We start from the raw sequence: 21193 nt of genomic DNA, 5'->3' as shown, positions 1-21193 counted from the left end.
CAACATGTCCATTTAAATGTCAGTGATTCACAGGGCTCATTCATGCCAAATGATAGGTGCCCGTCAATACTTCAGAGAAACAAAGGTATGTTAAATTACTAAACACTTGACCTTTCTATGATGTTTCCTTAAATCACTAGGCTGACGGACGCATGCAAAGAAATGAAGAGAAACCAGATTTACTGCATACTCTGAAGTTAAAAATTCAAGGATCAGTACAGGTAAATATATTAAAAAGAGAATGACAAGACAGATATAAGCAAGCTGAGATTCAGAGAAAACGTAACTGGAAATGGAACATCTTTTTCACCATGAAATTTAAACAGTAAGTTACTCAAGATTTACTAGAGAAACACTATAAATCGTTACTCAGGGAGATAAAATTCTATTACAACATATACAATTTATTAAAATACGGCATTTTATAGAACAAAGGGCCCTAACAGTTGTCTATTCTAAGCCAAACTTCTCTAGAACTTAGTTTGCCCTAATGAAAAACATGTCTCTAAACATCAATTTAGTTGACGAGGAAGTTATTGCAAGACTTACTATAAAACTGAACAAACCTACTTTTAGTTATTAATCACCTATTGGTCATTCATATAAAATTCTTACCTAGAAATTGATTTAAAATTTCTCAAACACAAATTTTTTGATTAAAGCAGGGTACCCTGTGAAAATACGTAAGGATAAAAGCTAGCAGAATAGCAGGTGGAATCTTCACATTCTATGATTCCTAAGAGATATGTGAATTTAAAAAATAGTCTATTAAAGGCATTAATTGTTTATGTCCAACAAGTTGATGAAATTTACAGTCTTGAATATAAGCATCAAAACCAAAAGGTATACTGTTTGTGTCAAGTTTCCGTTAATTCTATACTTGGCGGATTATCTCTGTATATATAAAAGATTTCATTTCTGAATTACACAAACCCTACACAGTTTGAATAAAAGCACTCTGATCCAGCGATATCATGCCTGTATCCACATCTGTTGTACAGTGACACAGCAGTAAAAACGTATCACTACTGAGGGAAAAAGACACTATTTCATGAGAAACGAAGATAACGCAGAAACCCCACTAATGAGCCCCAATGGCCCCCACACACACACCATGGCCCCCACTGTGGCGGTTCCCTGAGCACCCCGTGGAGGGGGTGTCACAGCGCGGGCTGAGGCCTGGACTAACAGTGACAAAATAAACAGAAGGATGACACAGGAAATCAAAACTAAACACGGAAGCAGACACAGCGTCAGCCGGCACACACAACTACAAAAACAAGGAAAAAGAAAAACAGAACTGTTTTTACAAATTCTCTGAAAGGAAATAAGCATGAAATTGTCAAAGAGCTTAAAATATCAGCTAATGAGCTAACGATGTAAATTATAAAAATACTATGTCAAAACACCGCGAAATGGACTAGTTACCACTTCGGACGCTACTAAAGCGATTCACGGTTCATTTAATTACATGCAGGCTAACAACGCAACTAAAAACGAAAATGGGTGGTAGCAGAAGAAATGAGAACGGAAGCGCAGTGAGAAAGCAGAACGCTGTCAACATGATTTCATGCATTCACAAAACCCAGACTAAACACGTGAGAAAGCTAGGCACTATTCTTTAGAGCAGCACGCTGTCGCGGTCCCTGCACTTCCAGAGGCTGCGCACGAACGCAGCCCCGCGCTTCCCGGGGAGGCCAAGCGGCAGCACGCTCTCACTCACGCCACCCTGGATTCACCTGCAGAACCGGTGCCAAGCATGCCACCGAGGGCATTATTAAGAGGACCGATTTAGCTTTTTCTTCAGTTTTGTTTTTGACGGCATATTCTGTACCCTCCAGTCAGGCATCCCGAACGTAAAGACAGACAGCACTGACTCTCTCTGCACATTTTCCTATATGTTACGATGGCTGCTGTATTTACTTTTGTTACACTGTCTATTGCTGGAAAACAAAAATATCCCCCTAGCTGCCGAACCCTGCATAGCTGACCTCGCTCAGAGCTGAACAAGTGAAAACTTCTCTGGAGTTCAGGCATCACCCCAATATTAAAATTAATTTGTCACCATGCTATTGTTGAATGATTAAATATGAGTTGGTTTTAAAAATCTCAAACCTCTGAGCATAACAAATGCACCTGATTTTCTTCCGGGTTAAAAATAAAGCATATTCTTGGTGTCCAAGACTTAAATCAGGTGTGTCGGGGGCGAGGGGAGACAGCACAAGAAAAGACAAATCCTTACCAGAGTCATGATACCTAGTCTGTCCACCTCCCGAGCTGGGCTGTGCGGAATCCTTCGCGGGGTGGACCGGCCACTGTTCGGAGGAGAGGAGCCGGCGAGCGAGGAGGCAGGGTAGAGGGGAATGGAGCTCACTGATCTAAAACGACGAAGATTGCCAAAACTCCCACTGCCAACTCGACTCTCAATCTCCTCCGCCCGCTGCTCTGTGTTTTCCTTTTCTTCCTGTATCAACCTAAAGTAAAAACAAAACAGTCATCCTTCCTTCATTAGCAGACAGATTAACGGGTTCAGATGAAAAAATCGGTGCTTGCATTACTGTAAGGAAACTCCAATGACGGTTGCTCCAACAATTAACACTTCAGCAAAAACGTTCCACTTTTTCTCTCTTTAACACACTCGGCTTCGGAACAGCACAAAGTACACCTTCCACTGAGTCTTACCAACTATCTCTGATCACTCGCGTTTGATTTTATTTACGTACCCCACAAGTCTGGAGGGGCTAGTTGGCAACTCTCTTACTACACAACGAGATGTTTGAATTTTACAGCTCCGACATTCCCACTTCTCAGGGCACAGCTGCACATTTACCTATCGGTTTTTTTGACTGGAAACTGGGAACTCTGATATAATCAAAAAATCAATTTACAAAGCAATCAGGAGTTTCCAAACACTTAAGTCTCTAGACTAGACGAAAACATTGATTTTCTTTTTTTAAAGGTTGAGTTTGAACAAAAGTATTTTGTTTGTATTATTTGACAGAATTCTCCACCAGCTTCATCTGAATGAATTCACGTCAACCATGCTGCATTAATTTGGAAATTCATAATTAAAGCTCTTCTCTCCTAATGTATAGTGGATGCTTAAACAGCAGTTTTAATATTTGACTATGCAAATCATTACTCTAATATTAAATTAGTAGTAACCTTGCAGTAACCTGTCCAATTAAAGTTCTACTTATATATTCTGAAAGTACTTTCTGTTACTGATACCAAGGCAGTGGACAGAATTTACCATTTATATCAGGTCAACTTGCTACATAAAGAAGAACCCATTTTACTTAGCAATACACTGTGAAAAATAAAAGCTGACGTTTATAATCCTTTCGCGTTTCCCACAGCGATGGGGAAAGGCAGTCTTCCGGGCTCTGCGGGGTTGAACACAGCACACGAACCGTGGTTTACGGAGGCAGACTGCAGGCCGCACACCCCTTCCTTGCAGAGCCTACAGCTCTCCCTGGAGTTAGTTCTGCCCCTCCTTCCCTCCCGCAGGCTCTGCGCAGGAACCGGCACTTGGCGTCTGTGTCAGCTTGACAAGAACAAAATGTTGGCAGCAACTCTGCCCGGACCTCCCGCAGGGTCACCGGCACACGGCTGGTCTCTGTGTGCATGCAGGACCGGACCACGGCTGCCTCAGGCCTGACAGGGCAGATCTTGGGCTCCCTGTCACCCTGCACCCCAGACCTAAGGCCTCTTAATGCCCCCTCGGACGGGCAAGTCTTTGGCTTGATGAGCAGTGCCATGTCTGCGCCCAGGATCCGAACCAACGAAACACCGGGCCGCCTGCAGCGGAGCTCAGGAACTTAACCACTCGGCCACGGGGACAGCCCCCCCTCAGACGGGCAAGTCTTTGGATTGCACCCCACAGTCGGCCCTTTGTCGTGGAAATTTACTGTTATAACTGCTAAGAGGCTTTCAAAAGAAAACACCTCTGAAACACTGACGAGGTTAAGATTCAAACCATCCTTTGACCACTGTCTTTTTTTTTTTTTAAAGATTGGCGCCTGAGCTAACAACTGTTGCCAATCGTCGCCTTCTTTCTTCTTCTTCTCCCCAAAGCCCCCAGTACATAGTGCTGGATTCTAGTTGTGAGTGCCTCTGGTTGTGCTATGTGGGATGCCACCTCAACATGGCCTGAAGAGCGGTGCTGTGTCAGCACCCAGGATCCAAATTGGTGAAATCCAGGGCCGCCAAAGCGGAGCGCGTGAACTTAACCACTCGGCCATGGGGCCTGCCCCTGACCACTGTCTTGTAATGAACCAATTTTCACATTCTATTAGTTTAATAGAGGAAAACGCAAGTAGGAGTGGGAATTTGCCAATCTGAAAACCTCGGCTTTCTGTTCCAGGTGGTTGGGTGACACACCTGAAAACGTGAGGCTCTGAAAGACACACAAGAGGGCCCTCCTCAGCGCTGGAGGAGGCACAAGCGGCAGGTGGACGCTGCCCCAGCTCCCTGCCCCCCGCAGGGTTCAGAGTTGGGGGACACTCAGGCTGGAGGGGGGCAGGAAACTCTCCCTCCCGCTTCCTACTGCATGTTTCACCTTCGCTTGCCAGTGGACTGAACTCTGGCATTTCTCCTCGTAAGTCACCCGCCACCTGGCACTGCCCGTGAAAAGAGTCCTGCTTCTTACCCACAAGGGCGCCAGGCCAGTCCACCTCCTCCTGGCTCTCCACGGTGCCCTGCCCCACACCACAGCTCCCCTCTGCACTTCGGAGCAGGGAGGCCTCCTCTGATGTGTGCTCAGCTCTCTGCACCCCGGCCGTCTCTGGAACCCGGCCTGGGATCCAGAGTGGCACAGGTGGACACTGAGCTCCCCGGCAACGCTCTCCAGCTGTGTCATCGGCTCGTGGGGGAACGGACTGAACCCCTTTCACCCTTCTGCAAGATCTTACACAAGTGTACCCACACCACAACTGTGGCGAGAACGCCCGGTCAACTGAACTTTCCAATCAAGGGCAACCTCAGAACTTAAAACTATTCAAACAGGATTGAACTAAATTTTACTATCATGGGACGTGTAGAATACGTCCACAGTATTTCTTCCAGACTGTCCTAGGTAGCATACAATTCTTTAGAGACATGCATGGTGTCTGTGGTGCTATGCACAAGCCCACGTACCTGATCTCCTTGTTGATGGCATCCAGCTGCTCCTGAAGCATCATGGCCAGCGTCTGGGCATCGGCCTGCCCACTGGGGGACAAGAGGCCAGCTGGGCTGAAGACGGTGTCCCTGTCGTCTTCGCCGTCGGACGCGTCCACATCACTCTCGAAGGCCTGCGCCACGTTGGCCAGGACACTCGCTTGTTGGGCACGTTCCCAATCCTGTTCATTAAGAGTCTGTACCTAGAAACAAGAAAATCAAATCTCAGCAAAGATGGAAAATAACAACCAAGTTACAGCAACTTACAGTAAACCTAGCAGAAACTTAAATATCTTTTAAATAGAAGCCCAAAAGATTTTGGAAAAATAGGCCATGCTTGTAAGTTGCTGACACGTATTAAGCAGGCAGTATTGCAGGGGCAGGACAGTCGATTACTTAGACTGCCTGGTAACAGTCACATCTCACTGTGGACACAAGGCATTTCCATGACGTTATTCACAATGGTGACAAGACCGAGTGCAAACAAAAACTGAAAATTAGAAAAATACACCATGGGGGGGCCGGCCCTGTGGCATAGTGGTTAAGTTCGGTGCACTCTGCCTCGGTGGCCTGAATCCACGGGTTTGGACCTACACTGCTAGTTGGCCACGCTGTAGCAGCGAACCACATATAAAACAGAGGAAGACCGGCATAGACGTTAGCTCAGGGCTAATCTTCCTCAGCAAAAACAAAAACAAAAACCACACACACAAAAACATGGCACGATCAGCCACGCTAATGGGAAGTAAAAAGTTCACTAGATCCACGGCAGCTGTGTTCACTGCAGTTGCCACACCACTGTACTAGTGTTATCGAGTAACACACCTCACTGGAGTTCCCCAATCCTCCCTCTTCTGAGCCCGGTGTGAACGAGCACAGACAGCAGCAGGCAGGGGCAGAAGGAGACAGCAGGGCAGCCGTCGGACGCACTCGTCTCAACACCCAGGGAAGAGCGAGCTGGCGGACCACGTTCTCTAGAGAACTGAGGCTCTCGGAGAAAAGGCTCCTCTGTGCCGAGCCAACTCCTGTCTCGCGTGATGGAGGGGTACCGTGTGCAATCAGAACGCGCACAGAGAAGGCATGCGCGCCGGGGCCACGTGACCCATCCCGTGCGGCTGTCTCAGCCCCTCTCTCTAAGCCTCCATCTCTTCCTCTCCTGTCCTCACTGAGCCCAGGGCCCTGCCTCCCACTTCACCGACACGACATTAGAGCAACCACAAGACTTGAGATGCCCTGCTGGCTTATCTCCCCGTCCCCCGGGCCTTTACCCATGCACTCCACCTCCCCTCCCAAGATCTGAGGTCGTGGCCAGGTACCTGGGCCCCCACCCAGGCCAGCCCCACCTCTGGGCACGAGGCGCACCCCCTCCGGCTGACTCCAGGCTCGCCTGCTGTGCTCCCTCCCTCTCACGGGGTAATCGATTCTCTACTGGCCCACTCCCATCAGCCTGAGAAGGTTTGCGCCCTTCTCCCTCCTTCAGATAACACACCAGAACCCACGGAACCTGGATGCCACGTCTCCTTCCAGCCACCACTGCACTTCGTCCCGATGAGTAAAAGGTCTCCAGAGCCGCCTCGACTCCGCCTCCACCTCCTCTCCTCCTGCTCACCTCCCCTCCCGCAGAGCTGCTCCAGGATCAAAGCGCCCACCTTAAGAAGTCCGCCACTGACCTCCACCGCCCTCTCGTCTGGCCCATCGGCAGGCCCAGGCCTACTGCTCTCCCCTCTTCCCTGAGCATCTCGCTCACTCGGCTGCAGGCCCCGTTGTCCAGGGTTTCTGCCTACCTCCTTGTCACTCTTTAGTCTCCTGCCGGTCCCTTCTCAGTCTCCCCAACCTCTCAATTTTGGAGGGGCCCACGGCTCTATCCTGGAAGCTCCTCTCTATCAACAGGCACCCACTTTGGACTTGATCTCATCTTACACCTTTAAACACCATCTGTATGGTCATGACCCCCACATCTTTATCTCTAGTCCAGACTTCTCTCTTGGGTTCCAGGCCAGAATATCCAACTGCCTACCTGACACGTCCACCTGGACAGCAGATAGGGCTGTCGACCTGATCAGGGCCAGGCTCCACTCGTCTCCCCTGCCCCGCAGTCTTCCTCATCGCAGGAGACAGCCTCCAGCCTCCAGCTGCTCAAGCACGGGCCCTCGGGGGCCTCACTCGCCTCTTTGTCTCATACTCTATATTCAACCCATCAGCACATCGTGTTGGCATGACCTTCTAATATCTCCAAATGGGTCCTTCCCTTCCTTGGCTCAAATGTCACCGTCCCTGTGAGACCTCGCTGGCTACCCTACTTAAAACTATCATTCCCCTCCTACAGCTCAGGGTACCCCGGGTTTCCTTTCCCTGCTTATGACCATCGGAAACCCTGTGGTGGTTTAAATATACGTCCACACTTCTCTAACACTCCTCCCTTGGCCCACAGTGAGGGCAGGACTCGCTAACTCACTCTAACGCACCGAGTGCAGCCCAGGTGAAGGCGTGCTGCCTCCAGACCAGGGCCTCAGAGGCTCTGGGGCTTTCTCCTGGCTCTCTCTCAGAATGAGCCCGGAGCAAAGCTGGCGGGCACCTTTCCAGGACACTCAAGCAGCCCCCAGAGAGGGGCCAGGCAGAGCCAGGCGAGTGAGCCTGGAAGTGCACTCTTCAGCCCCAGGCGAGAATCCGGACGGCTGCAACCTCAGGAGAACTGAGCCCGAACCGTCCTGCTCACAGCCCCGAGCCCACGGAACCTGTGAACTCTAAGTGCTCCTTGCTTTAGGCCACTGAGCTCGCAGCAGCCCGTGACCGCAGTGAGAGGAAACTGACACACGGCCCGTACTGTACTTCTCACGCACGCTGGCTCCTCACTAGAACGTGCGCCCTGGCGGTGCGGGCATCTTCTCTGCCTGTATTCACTGCTGGAGCCCTAGTCTATAATGACGCCTGGCCCAAACCAGGTGTGCACTGAATACGGGTGCTGTAAATAAAAATACGTAGAAGTAGATAAAGACGTGCTGTTAAACAGACACAAGTAGGAAGGTATTTAAACTTCCCGATGTGAATTCTTCTCACTAAAAGATGACGGATACACGCATTCATTCACGCTTATCGCTGCTTCCAAACCGTACTAATTACATTACGTTGCACTTAAGAGTAGGTCATATTCTATCAGAACTTGTTCTTCAGAAAAAAGCATGCCTAAAACGAAACTCTTAGCCAGAAAAAGGAAAATGGGGGGAGGGGAAGAGAGAAGGCGACCTATGACCATTGGAATCCCCAAAGTCTCAAAGTCACGGGACGAGCAGGAGACACGCCCGAGGGCCGGCAGCTCGCGGGCGGCGAGGACGGAGGCCCTTGCCTTGGACGGCTCATCCCGCAGGGCTGCCACGCGGCCTTTCTGGGGGCGCCGCAACACCGCGCTGCTGCTGGAGGCGTCTGCGGGACCGTCTGCCACAGGGAACCTGAAATCCGAGACACTGCCCAAGTGGGGTCGGCTGAAATATGGAAAACAAAAGGTCATTATTAGATAAGAAAAGTGAACTAAGTTTGTTAGTCAAGCCAGAAGCTGTCAATTTGGAAAACACGTAATTTCACAGAAAAAGGACTCCAAGGAGGGCACCTCTGTCCTCGCTCCCGCCAGCGTTGAGCCTTTCAGCCCCGCCAGCGGGGACACTCCATACCTAGGAAAGCCAATGCTGCCACTGCAGACCTGGAGATGAGAGGATGGGGTCCAGCTGTCTGGGCCGTGGAAGAGGCATCCGTCACCCATGTCAGGGCCCGCAGAGGGGTGCTCAGCCCTGCCTCTGCTCGACCTTCTCCTCGACCCACCAGGAAGCACCCCCACCCCGACCTGCGGCCTTCCACGGTCACTCTCCCATTTGTGCCAGGCTCCGCAGTGTGAGGCTGGTGGACACCGACACTCCTCTCTCTGTGTGGCACTGTCTGAAGCGCTCCCACAGGCCCCTTGGAGGGAGCGGCTGCAGAAGCCCTTCTGACCACAGCTCGGGCTGGTATGAACCGGGCTGGGCAGGACGCTTTGAGGATTCCGAACCAAAAGCAGAGACTGCGTGCAATCAGACTGACAGACAATCAACACGCCCGGCTAAAACAGTCCCCTGAACCAGTGACTGGGGCCCTGAGCACCCGCGAGGGAGACGCTCAAGAGAGTCACTAGGAGAGGCCCTGGGGAGGAACTGGTGAGCGGAGGCGAGGAGGGCGCAGCCCAGCCCAGCGCTCAGCCGTGACCGTGGGCACCCCAGCCACACCTCAGTCCTGGCCCGCCACCGAGGGCCTCCCTGTTCTCCGGAAAGAAGGCTGGCTGCCTTCATTTTCAGGAGGCCTTACGATCTGAGAAGACAGAGTCCATTCATCTGATTAAAGCCAGTTAGACAGGGGACCCCTCGAGCCTCCCCACCCGATCGTGGACAGGGCCAGGCTGACATGCCAACTCATCTACTTTTGGTACACACCTCTCGACATCTTTTTAAAGAAATACCTTCTTGTAGCGTTACACGAGATTTACTGCCTGTTCGAAGATCTCCAAGTCTGGAATTCCCCTTGGAGCACACCCAGCCCTACTTCCTCTACCCCTTACTCCTCACGACACTCTCACTCTCCCTCAGGGTGACTTCCAGCCCAACTGCTCTGGGGCCGTGAGACGGTTCAACGGCAGATGAAAGCGATGCACCTGAAATCCTGCGTGTACCTCTGGACGGTTCGGGAAGCACAAATGCTTCCCGATTCTGACACCCCTTCCCAGGCTTACCTGCCTCCCGACCCGCCACCACCCTGCAGCTGATCACTTGCTGAAGCCTCTCTTCTATATGGCCAATCTGTTTATGGAAGGCCACCCATCACCGTGCTTTTCCACTCCTCAAGCTAGACTACCTTTTCTCATGGAGAAGATCACAAAAACAAGATGACCGATCTCACCGTGGAGTCACACCAAATGAGCTGAGCCTGCCCTGCCTGCCAGACCCCTTCTCCTCAGTCCACCCAAGGCCCTTCCACGCCTACTGTGATTGGTCTTCCCCCCGTTTCTACAGCTCCCAACCACCTCTCTTCTAGGCCACTTGACATGCAGCCTCTAGCCTTGCCTCCCGGAAACAAAGCCCTTCCCTCCGCATGCAGCCTCTCCTGCCCACTGTCTTCAGACCACTCCGCCCCAGGTGACCTTGGCCATCCCCTCCTGCCACCTCTGCACTACCAGAGCAAAGAGCTCCTTTCTCTCCTTGTCTTTCACCTCTAACATCACACCTGGGACCGGCAAACATGTCAAGACGTCTCCATCGGAAAAACTGCCCCCAGCTCTGCCACCCCCTCAAGCTCCTACACCGGCTCCCTTCCCTTCAGGACTCGACTTCCACAAGAGTCACACACGCGTGTCCACTTCCTCTTCACCCACGTGCCTGTGAGAGCCTCCTCGCACACACGCCTGCAATCCCGAGCAGCGGGTCCGCCTGCAGCGCTCTAACGACACGAGCCTTCCACCAGCGAGGACCTGAAGCAGAAAGCGAGTGCCTGTTCCCTGCACTGGTCCTCCTCTGCACCTCGCTCTCTGATGCGCACACTCTCCTCCTCGAAACTCCACCTTCCAGCGGGTTCGGCATCAGGGGAAGCTTCTGGCTCTGCCTCTCTGTCCTCGCTGATTTCTCCTCTAGTTTCTAGGAGTGGGTTAGGCAGGGACAGCCGCAAGATACCCTAAACCTTCAGGATGTCCTAACTTGGCAAATGCCGGAACACCTGCAGAGGTTCGGAGCTTCCTCCTGAGTCGTGTTGGAGGCAGGGGCCCGTCTCCTGTGTTTCAGTCACTGCCACCAGGTAAGCGCTTCGATAACTTTTGCTAAAGCGTAACTCTCACTTGATGACCATTTTCTACAAAGAAGTAAATCACCTAAATGAGAATTACCGCCTCTACCACGATGAGGAAGAAAAACTCAGGATGCCGGGCAACTTGGTAGATTCACGCCGAGCCAGGGGGCTCACTCCCGCAGCAGCCGGCCCGGTCACGCCTCGAAAGATCTGCGAGCGCCACGCCGTTAACTCTCAGCCTCTTCAAAACATACAGACTCCAAGCGCCGCACCAGACACGCGAACGTCAGGGCATCCTCCCGCTCCAGCAGCGCAGGCTCTCCGCGGCCTTCTCTTTCACCTCGAGGATGCGACCGTCACTCCCAGGTGGACGGGGCTTCCTCTGGCACCCTGGGCTCTGTCCTCCGATCCCGACACCATCACGCCCACACTCTGGCGGGTGCCTCACACTCATATGCCCGACACTAATCAATCGTCCCCAGCCCCACCTCCTCCTGCGGTTCTGAGTTGAGTCAAGGACGTGACGGGAACCTCCAAGGTACCAGAACCTAACCTTCAGGATGATGCTGTCCTCTGCCCTCCGGCCTGCTCCGAAGCCCCAGGCTCCCTGAGCTCAGGCCAGGCAGTGTGTTCAGCTGGCTGCCCCTGTGGCCTGCATGTGTTCCTGTACACACACGGCAGGGGCTGGAGCGTGTCTGTGAGTGCGTGAGCTCCCCGTACACACACAGCAGGTGCTGGAGCGTGTCTGTGAGCACGTGAGCACCCTGTACACATATGGCACGTGCCAGAGTGCGCCTGTGAGCATGTGAGCGCCCTGTACACACACGGCAGGTGCTGGAGTGCGTCTGTGAGGGTGTGAGCGCCCTATACACATACGACAGGCGCTTGAACATGTCTGAGCACCCCGTACACACACAGCAGGTGCCAGAGCACGTCTGTGAGCACGTGAGCACCCTGCACACACATGGCAGGTGCTGGAGTGTGTCTGTGAGCGCGTGAGCACCCTGTACACACATGGCACGTGCCAGAGTGCGCCTGTGAGCATGTGAGCGCCCTGTACACACACGGCAGGTGCTGGAGTGCGTCTGTGAGCATGTGAGCGCCCTGTACATACATGGCAGGTGCCGGAGCATGTCTGTGAGCACGTGAGCGCCCTGTACACACACGGCAGGTGCTGGAGCATGTCTGTGAGCACCCTGTACACACACAGCAGGTGCTGGAATGTGTCTGTGAGTGTGCGAGCACCCTGTACACACAGGGCAGGTGCTGGAGCACGTCTGTGAGCGCATGAGTGCCCTGTACACACATGGCAGGTGCCGGAGCATGTCTGTGAGCGCCCCGGACACACACAGCAGGTGCTGGAGAGTGTCTGTGAGGGTGTGAGCGCCCTGTACACACACAGCAGGTGCTGGAGTGCGTCTGTGAGTGTGCGAGCACCCTGTACACACACGGCAGGTGCTGGAGAGTGTCTGTGAGCGCAGGCGTGGCCCGTACACACACGGCAGGTGCCAGAGCACGTCTGTGAGCACGTGAGTGGCCTGTACACACACGGCAGATGCCGGAGCACGTCTGTGAGCGCCCCGTACACACACAGCAGGTGCTGGAGAGTGTCTGTGAACGCGTGAGTGCCGTACCCGTGGTTAAGGGATGCCCCTCTCAGCCTCGCTTGGTCCAGCTCAGCCCTCAAGGCTTCGATGTCCAGTACGAGCTGATCCTACAAAACAGCAAATGACACATACTGCAGCTGTCTCCTTCAGGATTTAAAATTATTTGCATCAAATGTTGAACATAACCATAATAGGTTAAATTAGCAGTTATAAATATCAAGTATTTTAGTTCTGAGAACGTTTTCTCCGAGAGTCCTATAGTAAACATAAACACTCAGACCACCAAATTAGCTTTATAAACCCTGATGAATAAAAAGTCATGTCTTAGTCAAAGAGAAGTTTTTAGAGGCGAAACACCGAGTCATTAACAATTATTAATTCTGTAGAGAGATTTGGGGTGGGAGAGGCGAACAATACTCACCTTCTACTGCACAGACTTCCCTGTGTTGTCTTTTTCCTTTCTGTATTGTCTTTGTCTCACATCGAGCACACATTCATTCATTCATGAATCATTTGTTCATTTGTACGTCCAATCTCATTTTTGTACACGTCAAAACAGTAAGGAAAACTGACAAAAAACTTTTTAAGTCACCTATAACCTTCTAGATCTATGCTGTCCCATACAGCAGCCACTCGCCACACGTGGCCATTGAGCACCTGAATGGGGCTGGTCCAAACTGAGATGTCCTGTAACTATAAAGCACACAGCAGGTTTCAAAGACCCACTATGAAAAAATGAATGTAAAGCAGCTCATTAGCTTTTATATTAATGACATGATAAAATAACATTTGACTCTATCAGGTTAAGTAAAACTAATTTCACCTGTTTCATATTACACTTTTAAATGTGGCTACTAGAAAATTTTAGATTATACATGTGGCTCCCATTACATTTCTGTTGCACAGCACAGTTCTAGAGGACAGGTTTGTGCTAAGGTTTTAGCTTCCAAATGAACCCAGAAAGGACTCAGAACTCTGATCCCTACCCGCTGCCAGACTTAACATCCACCGCCAACACAAACGCATTCACGCACAACTCTAGGAGTGCCATAAATCTTACAGCAGGAAAGTTTGACCCCACTTCACCCAACGTCTGTAGTAGTTATAGCAACAGTGAACTCGCTCAATTCACGGATTTCTCAATGATTTAGAGATTTAAGTACCTTATCGTGTTGCGTTTCTTCTAACTGCTTTTTTGCATTTTCAACTTCTCGTAATAGAGAATTCTGCAAAAGATGAAGAGTCCTTTAGTGTTGATTCTTGAAAACGTTCCACATAATAGTATGGCTACATTTCTGTCTAAGACAATAAAGTACCACGGAAAAGGGGCCACGTGAACGTACTCATGAGCAGTATTAGAGTGAAATGCAACAGTGAGACCATCGCAACTTCTCATGATAATTTGTAAATACAGAACCTACTACCTCCGTGATGGATTTTTCTAAGTAAGCATGTCAAGCCCATGGTGTAGGCTTATCTGCATCCGTTAAACTGGTTTATAGTAGCTTTTAGATTTTACAATTCATCAGTCACTTGGGAAACCTGACATAAGTTTCAAATGTACAGTTTAAATCTAAGGTAAAAGTATTCTGCCCTTAAGGTTGGCCCACTGATCAAGGAGGAAAGGGGGAAGCGCCCTGTGTGGTCTCTGATAACGCCTTTCCTGACGGGCTCTGTGCAACAGGAACGTCACGTCATTAGTAATGACCACTGGTCTCTCTCGAATGAGCGTGACCACGGTGCCCACCTCAGGGCAGGCTCTGGCCGTTATCTTTAGGGACACCCGTGTAGTCGGGACAGGTCGTGCCAAGGCCCAATGCAACTGTCGCCCATGAGAGCTTCTCTGACAAATTCTAGGGCTCTCCTTCACCCTGGGGATGGCTGAAGTGTCCCCATGATGAGAGGAGCATGAGTCCTGCTCAGACGTTTTCCAAACCGAATGGAGGGAGAGAGGGAGGAGCTGGAACACTTTCAGTTGATCCAAGCCTTTATTTTACACCATTCTCCTACACTGTTATGTTTATAAACGAGACAGAAATTAACTTCCGACGCAGGAGCAACGAAGGGGTGAGGGCTGGGCCCAGCAAAAGATTCCAGTGCAGGGGCTGGCAAGCGAGGGCCTGTCCCTGTCAACAAAGTTCTACTGGAACACAGTCACTCACTCACATGTCATCAGCGGCTGCTTTCATGCTCATTATTAGTAGGCATGAAATTATTTTGCTCAATTACTCATAATTCGTAAAAGCCTAAAATTTTTACTATCTGGCCCTTTATAGAAACAGTTTGCCAACTCCTGCTCTAGAGAATAAGAATGGTAAACAAGCTTCCATACACACAAATTGGGCAAGAACATAACAAACGAGAAGTTAATTCAGCGAGCGGTTAACAGTTGGCACTTTTTCCTCCTTACGGAGTCATTTCTACTTCCTGTAATGGCTGTTAACCACCATTATGCAGCATTCCTGGGGAGCAGAACATGGGCGATCTCTCTGTAAAGGATGGGAAACCTTCGGCGAGGTGTGTGACATCCCACCTTGTCTTCCAGGGCAGCCATCCTCTCTTTGAGATGAAGCTGGAGCCTCTCATCAGACTCTGACAGAAGCTTGTCGACGGTGTCGGACAGGCGTTTGTTATGCTCCTCGTTCATCTTCTCTCTCTGCCTTGCCTGGAACAGGAGAAACAAAAACCTGGCCACTGCGAGCAAAGGCAGGATCGTTTCCCCCACCGTGGAGTCACCCGTGCCACGATCCCTGGGCTGTTCCGGCCCTCCGCCATCAGTGGACGTCTACACGATGACCAGGACTGCCTCACAGGCGCAGAGAAAGGCAGGGCCAAGTCTGCGAGAGCGTTAATGAGAACGTCCACTGCTCCTTAAACGAGGCCCTCACGGGGCCTCAGCAACGTCACCCATCCCTGACTGTCAGGTGGGCTCCAGGAGCAGATTTACACCCAGACACAGCAGAGTTTCAAGGGGATCAGCTTATCCACACACCAGTGGAGGAATCTGCCCATGTAAACAGAAGCTTGCGTCTGGATTCAGGGGAAAAAATGAACTCAACTCACAAAGCAAAAGGTAAAGAAATTCATCTGGGGAAAAAACAGTGGAGACAGAGACTTTCCCCTGTTCTTTATACTCCTACATCACTTGAATTTTTTGTCATGAACGTTTACGTTGAAAAATTACAAATAATCATGAGTAATTTTAAAACATAAAAATAAAGTTGCTAAGTCTGTGTTTTATAAAACTATCATCAATTTCACGGCTTACAAAGCTTGTTTTCGCCCCTTATTCTGAACAAATACAAAGGGTACGTGGAGGGGACAGGAAGGGCTAACAGGCGGCACCTGTCAGGGTGGGTCCCCCGGGCCGGTGGGCAGCTCCCGGGCAGAGGGCAGCATGGCTCGGGGGCTGAGACCTGCGCTCAAGCCACGCTGCCTGGAGGAGCAGCCCACAGGGAATCGCCAACACAGTCAAGCCCTCCGTGCTTCAGCGTCCTCAGCTGACCACCACGGGTGCCAGCATCTCCCTTTTCTCATGGGTCATGGTCAAATCAAACAGAAGGCTCTCAGAATCATGCCCAACACACAGCAGCTACCACCATCTGGAGAGACCCAGCACACCACACAATAAGGCACCGGTGTTCAAATATTTTTAAAGCAAAGCAACCTAAACGTTTAATTGGAATTGCCTTAGTTATAAATGGCACCCCTATCTCAACACTGGTCCTTCCAAATTCTATCAACAGTTCTGAAAGTAAGGAAGTGCATCCCCAAACGGATAAAAATCTCTGCCTAAGAGCTACGTGTGTGCGTATGGGGGGCAGGCAGAGGACTAAGATACAATCTTCTGAAGGGAGTCAGAATGTTTGAAAGTCTGCAGTCCACGCCCAAGAATACAGGCTTCTGGTGAAAATAAAATCTGACGGCCTTGAATTGGTGTCGTAAGGTTGGGTGCCAGCCGGATGCAGGGCGGCCACTCGCTCCATTGCCTGGATGCTCCACACTGACACCTGACCAACTCCTCAGGGAAAACTCTCTCAGGATTCAACTGACACGAGCCTCCACTGCACACTCTCTTCACAGCTCACAGCTCAGTCACAGTCTCCTCTTCCTCGCCAATACCCACCTCTGCACACACCTGTGTGTCTGGAGTCATACTTTGGTACTTTGGGAGACAGTCAGGCCCGTGACCTGAATTTGGGCTTTCAGTGCCATATCCTAAGCAAGTGGACCTGTCATCTAGGACAACACACCTCACTCTAAGTTTCACGAGGACCCCAGGCCAGCACCTCAGGTTTCAGGGGCGCCTGGAGCAGGTCCCCTGACAGGCTTGTCAGAGAAGCAAGCGGCCTCCTCGGGCTGGGGACCCACCTCCCTGCAGGGCCTACGGGCACCAAGCTCTTCCCCTGCTGCAGTGCTGGCATGACCGTCCCCGGGGTGGATGCACCTGTCAGCAGACGACTCGTATATGAGGCCACAAACGAAACACACATGACAGGATGGAGAAGGGACCGGCGTCCGGGTCGGGACAAGTGGAATCACGAGGTGTCGCTTTCCCCTGCCTGAGCGCGTTCCCCCGCACCGGGCTCGGCGCTCGGCCTTGTGCCTGGACACGTACCCGCTGCAGCTCTTGATTCTTTTCCTCCAACTGTGCCTCCATCTGGCGCAGCCTCTCCTCAGTGTTGCCGTGTCTCTCCTCGGCCGGTCAGCACACACAGTGTAAGTTCAACCAGTGCCTCCGCTTCCCTGGCAGCATGCTGTACGCCACTGCGGCGGCAGCCAGCGGAACATGCTCTGCGTGCACCACTGTCAACCACGTGAGACGGAAAGCGTCTCCTTACATCTCCCGACACAGCCTACGTGGCTTCACGTGCTCATCTGGGAAGCGCTTAATCCTCTCACGTTGGTGACGCTGAGGCAGGACTGGTGTTGGTGACAAATGTGCTGAGAGAAATGTGCTTCCCCGACCCCGTGCCCAATTTCAGTGGATCGTATGCTCCCCACCCTCACACCGCGTTTGGTTAGTCAGCAGGGAAAGCAGGAAGCAGCAAGCGCGAGTGAGAGCAATGCACACGTTCTACCTTCCTGAGCTGGGAAGTAAGTTCGAACAGTTTAGCTTCCTTAGCAGCAGACATTCCAGAAGACAAAGGGTCAGACTATAAGGCCAACCAGGGACAGGAGAGACGACAGGGGAGAGAAGAAACCGACACTTTAAACACAGATCACGAAGGAAGAGAAGCGGTTCTGCGACAGCTGTTAGCAGTGAACTTGCTCTGAGGGAGGCCTGTGCGCACTCGACAGCATCTGACCCACCCAAGGCGAGTTTTCACCAGCAGCAGCCTGTGCCTGTCCTGCCCTTTTCCCATGGGTGCCCTCCCCAGCAGCTCACTAAGCTCGAACCAGGCGACATGAAACCACTGACGGAGGCGCCCACACAGGCCTCTGCCAGGAGGCCCCCTGGCCCGGGGCCGCTTCTCTGCCTGGCTGACTCCCACGGGCACTGGAGGCTAAGCCTTCCCTAGGCCCAGGGAGGCTGGGCTCTCTGTCATCACGTGCTTCCTCCTCCCGTACGGGCCACCTGCTTCTAGCACCTACAACATCATTCTGAAGGTGCCTAGTCACCTGTGGATAGAGAGGGCAGGGCGCGTGTCTTGCATACGCCTAGTCAACATTTGTTGAACAGATGAATGAATAAATTGCTTAAAAATTTGTTTATTACAAATTTATTTTCATTGTCTTTAAAAGAAAATGGCAGGGCTAGCCCTGGTGGCCTGGTGGTTAAGTTCGCTGTGCTCCGCTTTGGCAGCCCGAGTTCAATTCCAAGGAGCAAACCTATACCACTCATCTGCCAGTGGCCATGCTGTGACAGCAGCTCACATACAAAAAAGGGGAAGACTGGCAACAGACGTTAGCTCAGGGTGACTCTTGCTTAGCAAAAAAAAAAGAAAAAGTAAAACAAATGAGAATGGTGTTTTCCGATTTCTGGGACCAAGTCTATCCTTCTACACAAAGCTTCCATCCTACACTTTGAGTTGCTGACTAACTCTAAGCAGCAGTGACTCTTAGATCAAGCAGCCTGGGGATGAACAGCACACACCTGACAAAACTGGAGAGAAATTAGTTCGGGGATAACAAAAGAGGAGGCTCACACTGGGCATTTAAAAAGCGGTCCAATCTCAGACAACGCAAGACTAAGAACCAATCTGAGCTCTTTCGTGGGCGGAGGTGCACCGACATAAGAACAAAAGGTAAACAAGGCACACAGGGAAATCATCTCAAGATCAAAATCCCGACATTGGCCCCAGAAGGGAACCCAAGGCGGCACCTTGGAGAGCGCGGCCACCCTCTGGGCCAGCTCCGCTTCCACCTCGGGGAGCGTCTCCGCTTTCCGCAAGGTCTGCTGCAGCTTCTGCTCCGCCAACTCCAGGCGCTCTTGTAACCGGCGGTTCTTATCCTCAGTCTACGAAACGAGAGCAGAGCATCAAAATGGACCAAATCTTCTGGCCCTCTCCATATTGACAAACTGAGGAAAACTCTAAACGCAGACATCTCCTAAACCAGCTCTGACAGAAGCAGCACTGTGCTGGCAGGCACTTCAGAGTGAACCTCGTCTTCCACTGTTTGGGCTTGATTTCAATGTGCAAAGCGCCTCTGCCAAAGTATTTGCTTTACCTAAATATCTTTGAAGAAGTCTTTTTTCTTAAAAAAAAAAACAAAAAACAAAAAACAAAGTTCCTATACATGAAAGAAAACGCATTTTCTGTGGAAGCTTGCTCATTCTTATTGACAAGTTAAGGAAGAAGAGTCATCATTAACCCTTTTTAAAAAATAACCAGACCCATGATTTGAAGGTAACACTACTTCCAGCCAACTGCCAGGGGCAGGGAAGCCAAAAGATGGCCTTCTCCTTTGAAACAGAGACCTTCGAAGAGTCGGCCTAAGGAAAAGCTAGTCAAGCTATTTTTGTAAATGTATCATTGTTCTTTTAAAAAGTCCTCCTACTCTAAGATCTGATCGGTGGTTACCAGGGAAAAGGGGGGGTGGGGGGAGGGTACGGAGGGGGAAGTGGTGTACCCACAACATGACTAACAAAAATGTACAACTGAAATCTCACAAGGTTGTAATCTATCATAACATTAATAAAAAAAAATAAAAAATAAAAAATAAAAAAAAAATAAAAAGTCCTCCTACTCTAAAAAAAAACTTCAATGTAGGAAACTTAGACAAGAACTTCTTAAAAAAAGAAAATTTTAAAAATCATCTGTAAGTTCAGGTTCCTGAGAGGTGGACATTTGCTCCTAAGCAGCTTTCTCCTCTTCCTGTGTGCACGTATCTCCGTAGACATACAGACAATATATTACGCTTGAAAACCTTTGGAAAACGCATCACACTGTCCACAGTATTTTGTGGTCTGCCCTTTAAAGTCATCCCTGTGAACAACTCCCAAGCTCTCAAACAGTATTCCACAATAAAATTGTTAATGGCTTCCTAGTATTTTATGTTTTATTTTTATTTTGGGTTTAATGATATACTTTATGATACACCAGATGAACTCACTTTATTTTCAAGAAGCTGAATTGGGGTTTTCTGGTTAACTCGATTCTCTGGGGCTACAGAGAAACAGGAGCAAGCGTGGCTCAGCAAACCGCAGGAGGGGCAGACTCTCCCTGCTGGCTGCATTTCTAAACGCGCCATGTATTACACTGACCCAGCTGTTAACAAGCAGCCACTGCCTTGCAGCTCTCTGCCACTCTGCTCCTTTGGTAAAAACGCTAACAAGCAACAGATTAACATTCACTGAAAACAAAACAAAACAGGAGAAAGAAGCAAGGAGGGCAGTTCCATAAAATGGTTAAATCAAATCCTAAGTAATTAAAACTGGCCAGTTGAAGTCATTCACCCTTTTGAACACAGTAGTCTAAGATTACAAAAACTTTACATTGGGCCTTGGTTTCCAACATGGAAGTCACAGGAAAAAGGCCTTTAACTGCCTTAGTAATTATTCAGTGAAAGCCAGACAGAGCTCTGTAAGATTCCCTACCTGGCGATGCACGGAGTCTTTGTGCGCGATTTCGTTTTCGAGTTTGTCGTTGAGGTCGTGCACAGAGGTGGCCTCCCGCTGTGCCGCGAGATAGCGCTTCTCCAGAGCAGTGATTCTCTCTTCCATGTCTTCCTTTTGGGCCATGGCCTACATTAGGTGTTTCAGACGGAAAAAAGGTGAATGCTAAAGAGAGAAAAAACTGGACTAAACTCTAATTTTGAAATCAAATATAAAATTAGTGTCCTCAGAATTCAGTTGATAGAGATGCCAGTTTCCTTCAAGGTGAATGGCAATGTACCTATCTCAAACATCATAAATATTCACCTACTATGTTTGGCCACTCAGTTTACGAAGCTTATCCTTTTCTACATAAGATTACCCAGAAAAACGGATAATAAAATAGCCCAATCTTGCAAGAATCCCAGGAGGTGAAGGTCTTGACAATGAAGACACGACCTCTGTGTGCCTCACGATGCAAGTGCGCTCCTGCAGGACGGGGCGAAGCCCCTCAAGGACACGATGCTGAGACACTAGGCTCATTTTCTTGGCTAGAAGTTGGATGAAATCTCATGCAATTACCACAAAATTA

The 21193-nt window shown here is 50.4% G+C and overlaps 1 protein-coding gene across 1 annotated transcript in view; it reads right to left on the bottom strand.

Moving 5' to 3' along the window:
• LOC138916685 (liprin-alpha-1-like) overlaps positions 1 to 21193 on the bottom strand; it is a 122648-nt gene that overhangs the window by 36597 nt on the left and 64858 nt on the right. Inside the window, exons 8-16 of the mRNA XM_070229823.1 lie at positions 20605 to 20751; positions 18890 to 19023; positions 17182 to 17266; positions 15097 to 15228; positions 13727 to 13789; positions 12591 to 12670; positions 8504 to 8639; positions 5140 to 5363; positions 2243 to 2474 (exon numbers count right to left, since the gene is read on the bottom strand). Of these exons, the coding sequence (XP_070085924.1) occupies positions 2243 to 2474; positions 5140 to 5363; positions 8504 to 8639; positions 12591 to 12670; positions 13727 to 13789; positions 15097 to 15228; positions 17182 to 17266; positions 18890 to 19023; positions 20605 to 20751 (1233 nt within the window). The remainder of the gene's footprint in view (positions 1 to 2242; positions 2475 to 5139; positions 5364 to 8503; positions 8640 to 12590; positions 12671 to 13726; positions 13790 to 15096; positions 15229 to 17181; positions 17267 to 18889; positions 19024 to 20604; positions 20752 to 21193) is intronic.

This window comes from Equus caballus, chromosome 12 (assembly GCF_041296265.1).
Source record: "Equus caballus isolate H_3958 breed thoroughbred chromosome 12, TB-T2T, whole genome shotgun sequence".
Taxonomy (NCBI): domain Eukaryota; kingdom Metazoa; phylum Chordata; class Mammalia; order Perissodactyla; family Equidae; genus Equus; species Equus caballus.
Note: the sequence above shows the minus strand (reverse complement) of the source record. Positions and strands in the feature narration are given on the sequence as shown.